General features: G+C 35.9%; 1 protein-coding gene across 5 annotated transcripts in view; it reads left to right on the top strand.

Moving 5' to 3' along the window:
* GPCPD1 (glycerophosphocholine phosphodiesterase 1) overlaps positions 1–17,285 on the top strand; it is a 67,026-nt gene that overhangs the window by 7,297 nt on the left and 42,444 nt on the right. For 2 of the 5 annotated variants that reach the window (XM_061436598.1, XM_061436599.1), the window contains exons 3-6: positions 1,205–1,301; positions 5,296–5,380; positions 11,517–11,592; positions 13,392–13,433. In XM_061436598.1, coding sequence (XP_061292582.1) covers positions 1,205–1,301; positions 5,296–5,380; positions 11,517–11,592; positions 13,392–13,433 — 300 coding nt within the window. The remainder of the gene's footprint in view (positions 1–1,204; positions 1,302–5,295; positions 5,381–11,516; positions 11,593–13,391; positions 13,434–17,285) is intronic. The other 3 variants (XM_061436601.1, XM_061436600.1, XM_061436602.1) reach the window with 2 other exon arrangements.

Genomic DNA, 17,285 nt, shown 5'->3' with positions numbered 1-17,285 from the left:
TTTATGATAATCTATACTTTGAGCTAGGAACCATCTCATATGCTATACATATGCATAGCAGCATATGTGATCTTGAGAATAAATATTTGTGCTTTGTTTTTAACAAAAGTGTTTATCTTTTTTTCCTTTACATCAGAAAAGGTAGTGATAACCTAAGTTAATTGCAAAAAAAAAAAAAATCTGATTACTTTAAGGATTGGTGAATATTTTAAAATGAAATCTTTATGTATAACCACCGTATGCCTTTATAGACATGTATTTAGAACCCTGAAAACTTCTGAATGACTACCACACTTGTGATTTTAGTTAAGTTTTAGATAGTCCAAGTATACAAAATGCTCGTGCAGGTCGCCAAAGCCAAGTATAGCTTCAGTCTTACTGGAATAGTGTCCAAAGCTTGGAAGCCAAGCTACACAGAGTGTGAAGGAGTTTATCCTGAAGTTTTGTTCATTTGGGCTCAGTTCATTGTCTTTTTCTTCATGAATTTTAATTACAGTAATTCAGAATGTGTTGATATATAAGTTAAAAACTTCTGCATAATTATATTCAAGAACTTGTAGACTTTTGCTAAATGTATGAAATTAGCAAATATAGGTGATGTTGGTTTGTGTGTTGAGAAGTGTTCAGATGAAGTGTGATAGTCTTTTTTTTTTTAAGTAAAGAATACTAGATTTTTCGCTAGTTTTGTATTGAGGGTTTTTTTTTTTAGTGATGGTTACATTGCTCATGTCCCATTGATAATTTTCTTGATCTTTAACTTCTTGATAGCTACTGTTTGAGTTCCTGGAAAATATCAATTATTATTTCTCTAGGATACTTACATGCCTTTAGTGTTTTCCCCTTTAAATTGGAAGCTGCCTTGAAGACAAGGACTGTGGCTTGATCACTTTGTCTTCTTGGTGCTCATTATTGGCTCAGTAAGTAGTTGAAAAATGAAGAAAATTCTGTTCCTGTACATCCTTCCTTTTCTCTGCCTTTGGTTCTGTAGAGGTGGGTCAGATTAATAATGCAGGTATAATCAAAACAGAAAAAAGAAACCCCCCCAAAAACCACACGTGCTAGTGTGTGTGCCACCTGGGTTCAAACCCATTTCTCCAGTGAAGCCCTTTCATCTCTGCTAAAGGGGACTCTGCAGCCTGTTAAACCAGTGCAACTTCCTAAAACAAAATGAGATGTTCCTACTTAACCCATTATGGTTTTTTAGGAGAGGTTTTTGCAATATGTGGAAGCTGTGATGCTTTGGGAAACTGGAATCCTCAAAAAGCTGTGGCTCTTCTTCCAGAGAATGAAACAGGTGAAAGGTAAGCATGGACATGTCATATTACCAAACAATTGTGACATTCAGATTATAAACCTGTTTTTTTTTTTTTCTTTAAAGATATCTTGGTGTATTTTTCTTTTAGTTTTTAGCAAACTTATCACATATGCATACAGAGTAAAGTCATTTTACAAACTTTGCTGTAAAAAACAAGTTCCTTTGTTTCTCAGTTTTGACCTCAAATAGTTTCAAGTCTTCGCTGTTAGCTGCATCTTTTGGTACTTAATACCATGTTTCTAAACAGGCTTATATTGTTGTTTCTTATTTTAAAAATCTTTTTAAGACATTGTCTTTGGCTTCTTGGTACATACTCTTTTTAAAAAATGTAGTTTTTGCTTTAGCCTAAGAAATAATTTTCTTGAGACATATATACTATTAAAAGCAGAGAGTAGAACACAGCATTAGAATTTTTAGCTAATGAAATGAATTCACTACTGACATTAATTACAGCACTAAACTTAGCATGGGTGTGTTGGTGCATTGGAGTGGAGAAAGGAGGGCCTGGGTGCCAGTTCATTTCTGCCATTCTGATTTTGGGCAGATCCCATATCTCTTAAGCCTCAGTTCCATCATCTACGTGGTAAAGAGGTTAGGATAGAATCAGTGATGTGAACAACGGTAATCCTCTGCCTGCAGATATTTTGAAGTGTTACTGATTGTCAAAATGTATGTGTGGGGGTAAAGGAGAGATGAGATTGTAAGTAGTGTACAAATACATGCAGTGCACCCAGGGAGAAACATCAGATTAGATGATTATTAAGCAGTTCTGCTAAAACTGTGGCCTGTAGACCCAGTGTTAGACAAAAAACATTTTTTATTAGTGCATGATGTGAGAAATGCACAAACTGAGAGCAAGTGTTTAGAAATGCTTACAGCAATTTGACATTGCTAGGACACCGATACATGTAATGGACTTATTGAACTGGATGTGTTGTAGACCAGAAGTATTGGTAGGGTAACAGAAACAGAAACTGGTCCTTCACAGCAGATAGTTTGAGGAGCACAGGGAAATAACAGGGAAAGTAGAACAAGACCATAATGTTCTCTTAGGAAAAGAGAACAAACACATAGAATACCATTTTCCCTGTCATTTGTGTGACACGTTTTCTCAACCAATTCTCTTCTGTTTATATTAAATTCTGTTCACAAACGATATTGGGGTCACAGACAAATGAAATGTTTATTCTCTTCAAGTGGCTATTTTTTCCTTGATTTGTGGATCTGTCACTCTTGTCTGAGGTGAAACCTCATGTCCTTCTGAACTTGTTTACCTCTGCTCTGAATTCTTGATCTGCCCTATTACCTGTCTTCTCATTGCAGTGCCTTCTCTTGTTGTGAAGCAGGGCTCTAGGGCCCGAGGGCTTCAGTAATTGTAGCACGTGGGTGCCATTGTTGTGCACAGGCTTAGTTGCTCCCTGGCATTTGGGATCTTCCAGGACCAGGGACTGAACCCTTGTCTCCTGCATTGGCAGGCAAATTCTTAACCACTAGACCCAGGAAAGTCCTGAAACCACTTTAAAAAATTATTTTAAAAGGACTTTGCACTTTTAAAAGGGGCTTTTTTTAAAAAGTACATATGCTTAGGCCCTACTCCTGGAAGATGGATAAATAATGCATGGCAGAGGGACCCCAACACATTTTTAAAGCATATTAATTCTACTGTGCACATCTGGGGCAAGTTGCACTTAATCTGGTTGATTTTATCTATGAAATAATACTGGACATTTGCCATAATTTTGGTAGCAGAGATGGGAACTAAGTTTCACCCCAGAGTTGGTGGAATCTATCTAGAGCCCTGTATTGAAGAGGATTCTGAGGCTTATCAGGGAGAAGTAGTCAGGGCATATGTGCTGAGCATTTGGTCTGTCCTTGCTGTGCAGCAGTGTTTCTCAACCATATGCATCCAGTGTATCGAACTCCATGTGGCCAGGCTTCACCGCAGACCTATGAAACCAGTGTCCCAAGGTGGAGCCAGGACATATGTATTTTATTATTGCCAGGTTAATCTGATTGTTGTAGCTGGAGACCAGGGTTGACAGCTGGTTGTGGATATTTGTTAGAGACCAGAATTGAGTCAGAGTAAGGGTAATGCCTTAAGTCTGTCTTGGCAGAGCCAGGTGGGGAGCATTGCTGACCATCTGGTATCATGGAAGAACACACGGAGCTCCTGTTTAGTCACTGAACTATTCATGCTGAGTTAATGTTTGGGTAATGATCTATGACATGGGCTCTCAAACTTAAGTGTTCATCATCAGAGCCTGGAGGCTTGTTAAATTACAGAGTGCTTGGGCCCTCCCTGGGAGTTTCCAATTCAGTAGTTTTAGATGTATTCTGAGATTTTGCATTTCTACAAGCTCCTAGGTAATGTAGTCCTGGGAGCACACTTTAAATGCTATTCGTCTATGATTTGAAGTTAAAAATTACTTATAATCTTGAACTGTAGTGAATTCTATAACTGTTGAGTCCAAACTTTAGAAATAGCGTTTAGAATATGTTAGAATAGAATAGTTCAAAGGAAGACATTAAGTTGTAAGACTTACTTACAAACAAATAAGACACAGACTCTGCTTGACTTGGGGGGAATAGCTAGAGGCTGGGCAGGAGAATAAGAGACAGTGGAAACAGGCGGTTAAGTCAGTGACCTTAGCCTCAAAGCCTCTTAGAAGCCATGTAACATCCTTAGCTCAGAGAAGGCAGTAGCAACCCACTACAGTACTCTTGCCTGGAAAATCCCATGGACGGAGGAGCCTGGTAGGCTCCAGTCCATGGGCTCGCTAAGAGTCGGACACGTCGGACACGACTGAGCAACTTCACTTTTACTTTTCACTTTCCTGCATTGGAGAAGGAAATGGCAACCCACTCCAGTGTTCTTGCCTGGAGAATGCCAGGGACAGGGGAGCCTGGTAGGCTCCCGTCTATGGGGTCGCACAGAGTCAGACACGACTGATGCTGATGCGCAGCAGCAGCAACATCCCTAGCTAAGTGAAAAGTGAAGAGATTCAGAAGTCTGCAGTGTTTGCTTGCCTTTTTTTGTTTGGAATATTTCTGGTTCTTTGTATGACTCATTGTTAAGGTCTCAGCTCAGATAGCTCTTGTGAGGTCTCCCTCCAAAATTTGTCCCCTCAGAAAGGTCAGCTAGTCCTTCCTATGTTTGTTTGTCTATTCACGTAAGCAAGCACTCTCCTTGAAGATAAGACTTTTTCTGCCTTACTCATCACTGTGTTTGATGCCTAAAGCTCAGCTTCTCTGTACATCAGTGCCAAAATGAATCTTGGAGACAAAAGAGTTTTGGTTGAAGTAGAAAAGGACAGCTTTATTGCTTTGCTAGGCAAAGCAGGCCACAATGGGCTAATCCCCTCAAAACTATGTGTCCCAAATTGGGAAAGATAGTCAAAAGTTTTATAGTAATTGCTCAAAGAAGGCGTGATCAGCTCGGTGGACATTTCTTCTGATGGGTGAGGTAAATGGGAGTCAACTTCATAAACCTTCAGGTCTAACTGGTCTGGGGTCTTCATGCTTGTGGGCTGCATACCATTGACTTCTCCCACCTGCAGGGGATTTCAGTATCTGTAAAATAGCTCAAGGATAACTGTTGTATGTATCCTTAGTAGGGAAATAGGACCTTGCCACAGGGCTGCTCTTGACTGTTCCTTTCTCCCTGGTCTTGCATCCCTTCCTTTCCCTAATTAAGAACTGCTGGAATCTGCCCATTGGAACTCAGGGATGGTCATGGAGACTGAATGAAGGTTGTTTATTAATCAAAGAAATGGGGGACACAAAGGTCTTGAGCCCCATAGCTCCATGGGGCCCAGCATGGTATTATGTTCCCAGTTCCCAGTTGATATCAGACCTCGAATAAAAATTTTTGTAGGGATAAATGGTATTGATTACACATCTTACTTGAAGGATTTTATGAATTAATGAAGTCTTGCATTTTAGTTTGATACTGATGCTGCTGCTTTCTTTTTTTCTCACAGCATGTTATGGAAAGCAACCATTGTACTAAGTAGAGGAGTATCAGTTCAGTACCGCTATTTCAAAGGGTGCTTTTTAGAACCAAAGGTATGTTTTCTTTATCTAGTTTCCAGTTTCTTTAGAACACTTCTTTCAAAAGCAAATAAGTTTGGAAACATTACAAGTAAAATGAGTTTGTTTTGATCAAATAAGGAAAAAAGAACTCTAGATTAATAATGTTTCAGTACCCAAAAGAAAGGAAATAGCCACTTCAGAGGCAGACAGTGTGTGCAGTGGAATTTTTTTAAAAGACTAATAGTAAGTATGTTCTGCAATATTCTTAATCATGAAATTGGTTTTAATGATAAATGTTCTTGATAGGTGTGCATTTTCTATAACTTTTGTGAACTAGTTAGTAACCAGTAGTAAGGGTTTTTCTGTTTGTTTCATGTTTTTGATTTGTTTGTGGTACAATATATTTAGAGGAGTATATAGCCAACTTTTAAGTAACTGTTTTAAAAATTATTTCACTGCAGCCAACTCTTAGTGGCTGCATTAACTGCTGTCAAAACTGAAGTCATTCTTCTTAGATTTTTTTCAGTGATGGTGTTGATAAATCAGGATCTTTTCTAAAGGCTTTGAAGTATCAGTTAGCTCTAAATCTGCTTGCTCACAATGGCTTATTATTTTGGGATCATTTTCATTTTTATGTTTAGAAAAGAAAATCGATTCTTTCTTATTTTAAAGAAAGTTGCTTGCTGAAAGGATTCTTTTCTTTCAGATTTTTATCTGAGCACACTTTGGGCTGCATGTGAAAAAGAGCTTAAGCAGGAGTCTAGGAAGCAGAATGTGGATTAGATCTTTTTAAAAATGTATTTCCCTGTGGGGTCCTTGAATACATGTGAGAAAAAAAATGCAAGCAGCCACTGTTTCCTCAGTCTCTTTAGCCACCATTATAAAAAACAACAACCAAAAAAAAACTGACAAACCCACTTCAGCTGTCTTTTGCACCTATTACGTTTCTTATTCCAAAAATATATTGTGAATATACTCAGTAATTAAAATTAAATTACATTATAGTTGATCATTATGTTGGCTTATCTTGACAATAGTCTCACTTTAATGGCTTGGGAAAAGATCATTTATTTGGCTGAGGGGTTGGATTGTGGCAGAATTCTTAAGTATACAGTAAACATTTGTGCATAGAATGTAGATCATAGCGCTTATGACTAAGCTTATTTGAGGATCCTAGTATATGAAATCTGTAACATGTGAAATTAATTAAATTTTACTTAAGGGGGCATCTGGACAAGAAAAATCATAATGAATCCTTTGGGCATAGTTTCCTAAAGTAAGACTGTTGGCAACACAGGTCAAATTAAGCCAATCTATTTTCTCTTTTCATTGAAGATGTAACCAAAAGCAGCAAATCAATCCAAAATGTCTTTTCAAAAAATTGGCAAGAATTCTGTTTACAGTAAGAAACAAGTTTTTCCCCTTGTAATACTTGCAAAAGTTTACAGTATGTGTTGGTGAGTGTGTTTCTTTAAGTAGGTGCTCTGTATCGTGTACACATGTACCGTGTGATGCAGGGGCTGCCATGGTAAGTATGTTTTTCATGGAATAGAGTCAATAGCGTCGATAGCCACATAATAAATTCCATGCATATGGCTAGAGAGTTTTTTTCCCCATATGCCAGCTTAAAGTGACGCTTTTCTTTTTAAAGTTGGTGGCGCTTTTTAAATGAATAATGATTTTAAATAGAAACTTTGTCTCAATTGTGGAATGATAGAACCAATGTGCAAGGAATCTTAAATTGTTAAATGATGTAAATCATTAGAGTATATGTTTTATGAATATAAAGAATGATTGGAAAGAAAAATAATTACAAAAGCATTGAAAAACTGAAATGGGTAATAAGGTTAATTTTACTGAGTCAAAAGTTTTCAATAGTCTATCCAGGCAGTTGTAGGACCTAAAAAAAATCTTGTGATGTTGTCGCTTGACCTTCAGAATTCAGCTTCCTCATCCATAAAATGAAGGGTTTAAACTGTAGATTTTTTAGGTCCCTTTCATTGCTAAAATTTTTCTATAGAACATTTTACCATTCATAGTTTCTCTTCATAATTTGCTCTTTCTGGCATATTCCTCTTAAGTTTAGAGGAGTCTTGAGGTCCTTTTTCTCCTAATTTTTCATATTCTTATACTTTGTAGAATTAGAATAAGGTATTAATAATTGAATTTTAAAATAATTTTACAGGTAACAAATATATTTTAACATAGCACACAAAAATAGTAGATATTCTTGGAATGGAAACATTGCTGTGAGTCTGCAGATAACCCATTATTTTCGCATCTTCACCAAAGATAATTATTGAATTAACATGTAACTTAAGCATTTTTAAATCCATGTTCACCCCTTTTTATTTGTGCCTGGAATTAGGGATTGTCTCATACTAAGATTATATTGTCTTTGAAATTTTTCATTCATTTCAGTGAAACAGCTCTTTATTTTACAATAACATCTACTTTTAATTTTTACAGGTGTTAACATTCACTCATAATTAGATTCATTATAAATTTTTTTATCTTGTGGTTAATCTCCCTTGATTATTGTTTAAATCCTTTAACAAAAGAATCAATCATCTGATAGGCAGACAGTTGTTTCTTACTGGTCTTATTAAAAATAGTGATTTTAAAGTAACTACATATCTGGCCTCTGAAAAAATTCTTCAGAGTCCCTTTCTTTTTTTCTTTTTTATGGAGACATCAGTAGTTTAATGAATGGGGAAGCTTGCATGTATGAAACAAATCTTGGAGCAACACCCGACCGTGTGCAAACGTTGGCAGGCAGGACATGGTAGCAGTCTTCACTGTGGGTGGGGAATGGGGGAATTACCAGTTGCAGGGGAATTGACTTCAGGTGTGAGCTCCTTTCACATGGGCATTTCTTTCAAAATTGTAGAAAGAAAACAGTGAAATTTCTAAAATTTACACTTAACAGTTTTTATGATATTTGAAAGCAGTGATATTACATGATAGTGATAATTTTGCTTGGTGGTTTGTTAAGAACAAAAACTGCACTCTATATGTTATATAATCTTTCTTGTTTCTCAGTGCTTGATGTAGCTGAATGATGTCAATCAATAACTGTTTAAGAAGGCAGTCATTATGTTTTTCTGGAAACATTTTTTTTGTTTGTTTTTTTTGTTAATACGCATTTTGAAAAGTGTTCCAGCAATCATCTGATTCAATACATGCTAAGATGGGCTTACGTGATAGTTCAGTTGATAAAGAATCCGCCTGCAATGTAGGAGACCCTGGTTTGATTTCCTGGGTCAGGAAGATCCCCTGGAGAAGGGAAAGGCTACCCACTCCAGTATTCTGGCCTGGAGAAATCAAATCCATGGACTGTATAGTCCATGGGGTTGCAAAGACACGACTGAGTGACTTTCAGTAATAATAATACAAATAAGATGTGAAATAACTCAAACAGTACTGTTACTAGAATACTGTTTTGGGCTAATGGTTACTTTTTTTCTCCAAAGAGCCACGTTCCGTTTCACTCCAAAGCACTTAACATTTTGATAGTCTTTTACAGAATGGAACTCTTGTTTTTTTCCTAAGATCTTTCTAAGACTTATTACATTTAGAGTATTAAAAAGGACTGCATGTTTTGGAATTGTTACTGAGATCTTTAATTTCCCAGTGCTCAAGTCTTAAGTTTTTTTTGTTTGAAAAAATATTAGTAAGCCAGAATTTAAGATTACCTTCTGAAGTTTAATAAAGTAGGCGTTACAATTTTGGAAATTCAGTGTGTTTTAAGATGTGGTTCATTTGTCAGTACCGTAACGTTTTATGTATCAGTCATGAATTTTTAATGTGAATGCTTGTAGACTCACAAGCCCTTTGGACTTGTAATTGGCCCTTCGGACTGCTCCTCAAAACTCCATTCTGTTCGAGCCTCATTTGCTTTATTCTGTGATTAGAGGGTTTGTTACTAAAACAGACGGGTGAAGTTTTTAAACTTAATTACTACAATATGTTCATTTTCAAATGTTTAATCCACAGGGTTATTCTTATATGATTATAGATACTGCAGTCAGCACTTTGAGAAATTCCTCTGATACCAGAATTAAAACAGAAACAGTCTCTCTTCTACTCACTTTTAATGCCCACTGGTATTTACTGTTACATTCATGGCACCCTTTCAAGTCACATTTCACTAGTAACTTTTGTAACAGTATGGATCTATACCATTTTTGTAGCAAAGAGGATTTTTTTTTGAGGAGGGTGCAGGGGACATGGGGAATAGGAATAGGTTGGTTAGTTCTGGTTGCCCGTTAATTGCTAAGAAACATTCCTATTTTTAATATATATGTGCATCTTTTGAGGATTATAAAGTTTTATCTGTGAAAATACAGAAAAATGATAGCAAAAAGTTTTAGTAAAAAATATCTAACAGATGCAGGATCAAATGTTCCTCGTTTTTAAACATAATTCACCATATTTTAATATGAACACTTTCACATTACATTTTTTTAAAAACGTCTACACAGTTTATTATCAATTCACAAGTGAACTCTTATGACAAGGATGTATTCAGCTGGAGAAAATGAGTTCCTGTATTGTCCCAGGATTAAGGAATTGAATGTATATCTAATGTAATGTTAGTTTTCAAACTTTGAAAGTTTGCAAGTTTTAAATAAGGTTTTAGCCTCTGGATATTTTAAGTAGCAGCATTCTCTCTTGCCTAACTTGTTACATACTTACTGTCATTTGGCACATTTCTTAAATCAATATTGAAATCCTAGAAAAAGTTAGAGTATTTAATGCCATCTACAGATGTACTATAGGGAGAAATGTACATGTTCCAGACTTAAGAGTATATATAATACATACCTAGAAAAGAATTTGAATATGTGAAAGTATTGATAATGATTGTCTATAAGTGATGTGATAATGGGTGATTTTGTTTTCTTTTTGCTTTTTTGTATTTTATTAAATTTCTTTTTCAGGAAGAAAAAATACCTTGTTAGGTTGTCAAACCTTGTTAGGTTTGAAATTTTGCTTTTAAAATATGTAAAGGATTGTCTTTGGCACATAAGTTTAATTAGTCAAGTTTGTTTGTTTGTTTTTGATGAAAATTAGGAAGCACTTCATACTTTAGTCCCTTAGGAACACACAAAAGAGTCTTTGTGGTAGTTCATTCTAGCTTTTAAATTGCTGTAGACATTATCAACAATACATAAGGCTGGGCTTTCCTGGTGGCTCAGATGGTAAAGAAACTGCCTGAAATGTGTAGGAGACCTGGGTTCAATCCCTGGGTTGGGAAGATACCCTGGAGAAGGGATTGGTTACCCACTCCAGTGTTCTTGCCTGGGAAATCCCATGGACAGAGGAACCTGACAGGCTACAGTCCATGGGGTCAGCAAGAGTCAGACATGACTGGGCAACTAACACTTTAACTTTCTTTTTAATGAGACAACTCGATAACAGAAGACAAGTATTATAATTTTTCACACTGTATGAATTTATAAACTTCAAGGCATGAAGAGTAAAACTGGATGCCTACTCCCATTTAATTAAACTTGTTCTTCAGATTTACCCATGCATGTTTCCTTTCCTGAAGGAAAGGGCTTCTTGTGCTCCTTAAAAGCACGGGTTACTCTGATATGAGGATCTGATATTCTTCCTGTTACCTACTTAGCAGTTTTAAAATACATGAAATGAAGAACTTTATGATGCCTTTTAGTTCCTTGCATACTTGCAATAATTGATCTTACAGTATTTGTTCTTACTGTTTATTTCTATCGGAGAGTTTCAGCTTTTTCCAAACCCTTGAAGAGTTACTTCAGATGAGATGCTTCTTCCAGTAATCACATTGACTGCCGATATACGGAACATAATGTATATTTGCTGTTAATTTAACTCAGAACAGAGTATCAGTTAACGATTAAACTGAGTATTGCAGGCAGATTAAAGAATGGGTTTAGAACGGTTTTATGTGCCAGTTCATCTCATTTTTCTTTGTTTACTTCCTCACCCTCATTTTCTTCCAGCGTTCATCATGTTTTGTGACCTGGTACATTCCTGATTTGGGGCATTATAATATTGATATTAACAAGATGAATCTCTTGGTTTCATGCTTAGTATAAGACTTAGGCCACAAACATCTAATGACATCATGGGTAGAAAATAAGATACAAGAAATTATTGCAGACGTTTAACTTTTAAATTGCAGACTATCGGTGGCCCATGTCAAGTCATAGTTCACAAGTGGGAGACTCATCTACAACCACGATCAATAACCCCTTTAGGTATGGGCATTAACTGCATCTGTTTGAGGCATATGCATAAAGTTACTAATATGCTGCACATTGGCTTAGTGAGATTTAATAAATATTTATTTTAAAGTTTAAGGTAAATGCATTGTCAATACTACAAGTTTCACTTAGTGTCTTACTTTCAAAACTAAGCAGTTCTTAATTGCCTTTCTTTGTAAACTTAATTAGAAACCTTTGTCTAGTTATTTTTAATTTCTTGGATTAGATGACTATGGAATATATATTTCCATTTGGAGTAGTTACAAAAGTTTGTAAAATAGCATTTTTCTTAACTGAGCATCCGTCTGTGGCTTTGATTACTTGCTCAGAGAACTTAGAGAACATTCAAGGAAAGAACTAACACAAAACAATGATTCTTTTAACTTTGAGTAGTATGTTATTTTATTTATTGTGTGTGTGTGTTTTTTTTAAACTAGTGAATATTTGAATAAACTTGTATGAATGAATTCAAATTTCCTGGTTGTAGCAGACATTTTCCCCCAATACCCTGCTGGCTATGTTAAAGTTGCTATTCAGATAATTTTTGTTTGTTTGTTTAAGTGTTGTTTAGTTTTCTTATGCCCAACAGTGGCATTTCTCTTCATACAAGTATTTTTGAATTTCCTTTTCCATACTGAGATTGAAATTTGAAATTCTTTGCACATACATTAAATTACCCACTTGGTTTTGTGTATAAATTAGTGCTGAGAAATCTTTTAGTTTCTAGAAAAAATTTAAAGATAATAAATGGCTTGTTAGTTACTACCTTAGATTAGAAAATAATGAGTGATTCTGCTTTACCCTGCATCAAGGACACATCTCGTTTAAACAAATATCTTGTTCCATCCTCTGTTGGATTTTATTTTTGCATGTTTTAATACATTTCTGATACTATATTTATAATTGTTATGATAGTGTACTTTAGAATTATACTGAGGTTGGAAAATATTAGGAATTGAATATTTAAAAAATTGCATTTTGAAGCATCCTGCAATTAAATATATTTTCTTTGAGAGGTAGGATGATTTTTGTTTCTGATCTTTTTAATAAATTTATTTTAAGCTTTTGGGAAGTATAACTTCTGAACTTAAGAGCTGTGTGAAATATACCAGAGAATCTTTACTGGAAACTATCACACTTATTTTGACAATTATTTCAGATTTATGTTTAAAGTAAACTGGGGAATGAAGTAGCAGGGAAGATAATCAGTATTTTACTTAGAGGGTGGGGATTAACAGTTTTTCTCATTTAGTTGACATTTCTGTTGGAAGGGAGCACTTACCTTTTGGTAGTTCCTCACAGCTCTATGTATACAGGTAAGTTTATGCTGTTTGAAAAGCTTTTAGCTGGCTGTAGAGAATAGTTGGGGTTTGAGGAGCATTATATTTAAGATCAGAATAGGCACTATGTGAGAATAAGCATTTTAATTGTGCCAAGACCTTTGGTTTGAAAAAAACCAGGCGATATTGTTCAGCAACTTGTCAGTCTCATATATTGGTTGGTATAAACATTTGTCCCAGTGCCTCTAGCCTGGAGCACCTCTCTGAGGACTTTTCTTTTCTCTTCCTTATAACATTGTGAATAATCACCATGAATGTAAGAACTATTACTGTCTGATAGCCTCCTTAAAAGGGGTTTCTTTATTGAGGGCTACAATAAATATGCTTATTCACTTTGGGATGCTTTATATTTTTAATTAAAAAAAAATCCTTAAGGTGGGTAATTTCTCAGTTGTTCATTCTGTGTGTACATCATGAATTTTAACTAAGTTTTCTATTTTCCTTCAATTTTAGAAAGTGAAATTATTATTGACGATGGACAATTTGGAATCCACAGTAAGTGAGACTGAGTTTTCAAAAATCTTCATCACGTGGTTGAGATCTTACATAACATTTTCATTAGAAACAGCACAGAGAAATAAGACTATGATTTTTTTTAGATTATTTATCTGTTTATTTTTGGTTGTACTGCATCTTTGTCTAGTTAGGATGAGTGGGAGTTGCAGTACGTGGGTTTCTCACTACAGTAGCTACTCTTGTTGCAGAGTACAGGGTCTAGGCACAAGGGCTTCAGTAGTTGCAGCTCAGGGACTTATCAATTGTGGTGCATGAGCTCTAGTTGTCCATGGCATGTAGAATCTTCCTGGCCCAGGGGTCAAAGCTGTGTCCCCTGCATTGGCAGGTGGACTCTTAATCCACTGGATCACCAGGATCTGCTGTATCACCATGCTTCTTGTGGAATCTTAGTTCCCCAATCTGGGGGATCAAACCTGTGTCCTCTGCAGTGGAAGTGCAGAGTCCTAACCACTGACCGCCAGGGAATTCTCTGCGGTATAATTCTTATGCTTTACAATTTTATGTTTTTGATTTTTATTTGGCTGGTAACTTTAGGTGTAGGAATTAATAGAATTAACTTAAAAATATTATACTTAATGGTTATTATATCATCACTTAACAGTATTGTGTTTGAGAATATTAATTGTTCTAAACCTTTAAATGTGAACCATTACTCATAACCAACATTTGTGCATTGTTTGTATGTGCATTTATACTAAAATCCAGATTAAAGAGAATGTTCTAGTCATTCTGGCTGAGTAAACAATTTACAGTGGAGTCTAAAGTCCTTTTACTTCTGAAAATGTTATGCATTCTTATACTTTCTGCATCAGTAGATATTGTATCCTAAGGATTCAAGTTATTTCTTCAATGACTGGAATTCATTATCATGCTAAACCTCCATCTTCATTTTAGATACTATACCATAGGAATCAAAAGTTATAAAGGGGGTGAGCAGAATGTGTGCTTACAGAACCAGACATAATTGCTCATAACCAGAATTACTTGTTCCTGTTGAATACAGGAAGGAGTAGGGCCTGGATGTTTTATTTTTATTTATTTATATGGCTCTGCTGGGTCTTCACTGCTGCACGTGGGCTTTCTCTAGTTGTGGTGAGGGAGGGCTACTCTTCCATGTGGTGTGCACTGTGGTCTGCAGGCTTCTCATTGCAGTGACTTCTCTTGTGGAGAACGGCCTCTATGCTGGTGGGCTCAGTAGTTGTGGTGCCAGGGCTTAGTTGCTGTGGCATGTGAAATCTTATAACCAGACCAGCGATCGAGCCTCTATTCCCTTCATTGGTGGATGGATTCCCATCTACTGAGCCATCAGGGAAGTCTGGGCCTGAGTGTTTTGATTGTGGTTTTACTAGGTACATATGTTTATCCACTTTACAGATGTAGATGCTTTTGTAGTGTTAGGACAGTAACTTGACTTATTTTCTTGATTTTGTTTGGGATTATTTATATTACATCATAAAGTAGTCTAACACTTGAGATGGTAATGGTTTCTCTTTATGTATAAAATTTTGATAGTTAGGAAATCAGACCTAAGGAGAAAGTTTCCTTGATTTATTTATTTATTTTTTTTAAATCCTGTTGATGGAAAACTTAGGTACAAAACAGTTGTCAGCTCCCTGGTATTTATGACAATGTTATTACTTTTGTTAATTTGAAGTAAGAAACTTCAAATTAACACTGCTAGCAGTGTTATCACAATCATGCAGTTTATCAATGACAGAATATTAGGTGGATAATACATTTATTTATTTTTTTCAACTTTAAGAACAATTTATTTTTCATTGAAGGATAATTGCTTTACAGAATTTTGCTGTTTTCTGTCAAATCCCAACATGAATCAGGCATAGATACACATATATCCCCTCCCTTTTGAACCTCCCTCCCATCTCCCTCCCCATCCCACCAGTCTAAGTTGATACAGAGCCCCTGTTAAGAGTTTCCCAAGCTGTACAGCAAATTCCCATTGGCTATCTATTTTACATATCATGGAGGTTTCTATGTTACTCCTTCCATATATCTCATCCTCTCCTCCCCTTTCCCCATGTCCATAAGTCTATTCTCTATGTGTTTCCCCCTTGCTCCCCTGTAAGTAACTTCTTCAGTACCATTTTTCTAGATTCCGTATATATGTGTTAGAATACAATATTTATCTTTCTGACTCACTTCACTCTGTATAGTAGGTTCTAGATTCATCCACCTTATTAGAACGGACTCAAATGCATTACTTTTTATGGCTGAGTAATATTCCATTTTGTGTGTGTTCTACAACTTGTTTATCCATTCATCTGTCAATGGACATCTAGGTTGCTTCCATGTTCTAGCTATTGTAAATAGTGCTGCAGTAAACAGTGGGATACATGTGTCTCTTTCAGTTTTGGTTTCCCCAGGGTATATGCCTAGGAGTGGGATTGCTGGGTCCTATGGTGGTTTTATTCCTAGTTTTTAAAGGAATCTCCATACCGTCTTCTATTGTGGCTGGATCAATTTACATTCCCACCAACAGTGCAAGAGCCTTCCCTTTTCTCCACACCCTCTCCTCCACACCCTCTCCAGCATTTGTTTGTAGACTTTCTGATGAGGGCCATTCTGACCAGTGTGAGGTGATATCTCATTGTAATTTTGATTTACATTTCTCTAATAATGAGTGATGTTGAGCATCTTTTCATGTGTTTGTTAGCCATCTGTATGTCTTCTTTGGAGAAATGTCCGTTTAGGTCTTTTTCCCACTTTTTGATTGGGAAGTTTGTTTTTCTGGTATTTAGTTGTATGAGCTGCTTGTATATTTTGAAAATTAATCCTTTGTCAGTTGTTCCATTTGTTATTATTGTTTCCCATTCTGAGGCTTGTCTTTTCACCTTGCTTATAATCTCCTTTGCTGTGCAAGAGCTTTTAAGTTTAATCAGGTCCCACTTGTTTACTTTTGTTTCTATTTCCATTACTCTAGGAGGTGGGTCATAGAGGATCTTGGTTTAATATATGTCAGAGGGTTCTGCCTTTGTTTTCCTCTTAAGAGTTTTATAGTTTCTGGTCTTACATTTAGGTCTTTAATCCATTTTGAGTTTATCTTTGTGTATGGTGTTAGAAGGTGTTCTAATTCCATTTTCTTACATGTAGCTGTCCAGTTTTCCCAGTACCATTTATTGAAGAGGCTGTCTTTGCCCCATATTGCCTCCTTTGTCAAAAATAAGGTACCCATAGGCTTTCTATGTTGTTCCATTGGTCTGTATTTCTGTTTTCATGCCAGTACCGCACTGTCCTGATGCCTGTAGCTTTGTAGTACAACCTGAAGTCAGGAAGGTTAATTGCTCCAGCTTCATTCTTCTTTGTTAAGACTCCTTTGGCTATTTGGGGTCTTTGTGTTTCCATGTGAATTGTGAAATTTTTTGTTCTGGTTCTGTGGAAAATGCCATTAATAATTTGATAGGGATTGCATTAAATCCATAGATTGCATTTGGTAGTATACTCATTTTCACAATATTGATTCTTCCTACCCAGGAACATGGAATATCTTTCCATCTGTTTATGTCATCTTTCTTTCATTAGTGTCTTATAATTTTCTTTGTACAGTTCTTTTGTCGCCTTAGGTAAGTTTATTCCTAGATATTTAATTCTTTTTGTTGTAATGGTGAATGGAATTGATTCCTTAATTGCTCTTTCTGATTTTTCATTGTTCGTATATAGAAATGCAAGTAATTTCTGTATATTGATTTTGTATCCTGCAACTTTGCTAAATTCACTGGTTAGCTCTAGTAATTTTCTGGTACTGTCTTTAGGGTTTTCTGTGTACAGTGTCATGTCATCTGCAAACAGTGAGACTTTACTTCTTTTTCACGG

This window comes from Bos javanicus, chromosome 13 (genome assembly GCF_032452875.1).
Source record: "Bos javanicus breed banteng chromosome 13, ARS-OSU_banteng_1.0, whole genome shotgun sequence".
Taxonomy (NCBI): Eukaryota; Metazoa; Chordata; class Mammalia; order Artiodactyla; family Bovidae; genus Bos; species Bos javanicus.
Note: the sequence above shows the minus strand (reverse complement) of the source record. Positions and strands in the feature narration are given on the sequence as shown.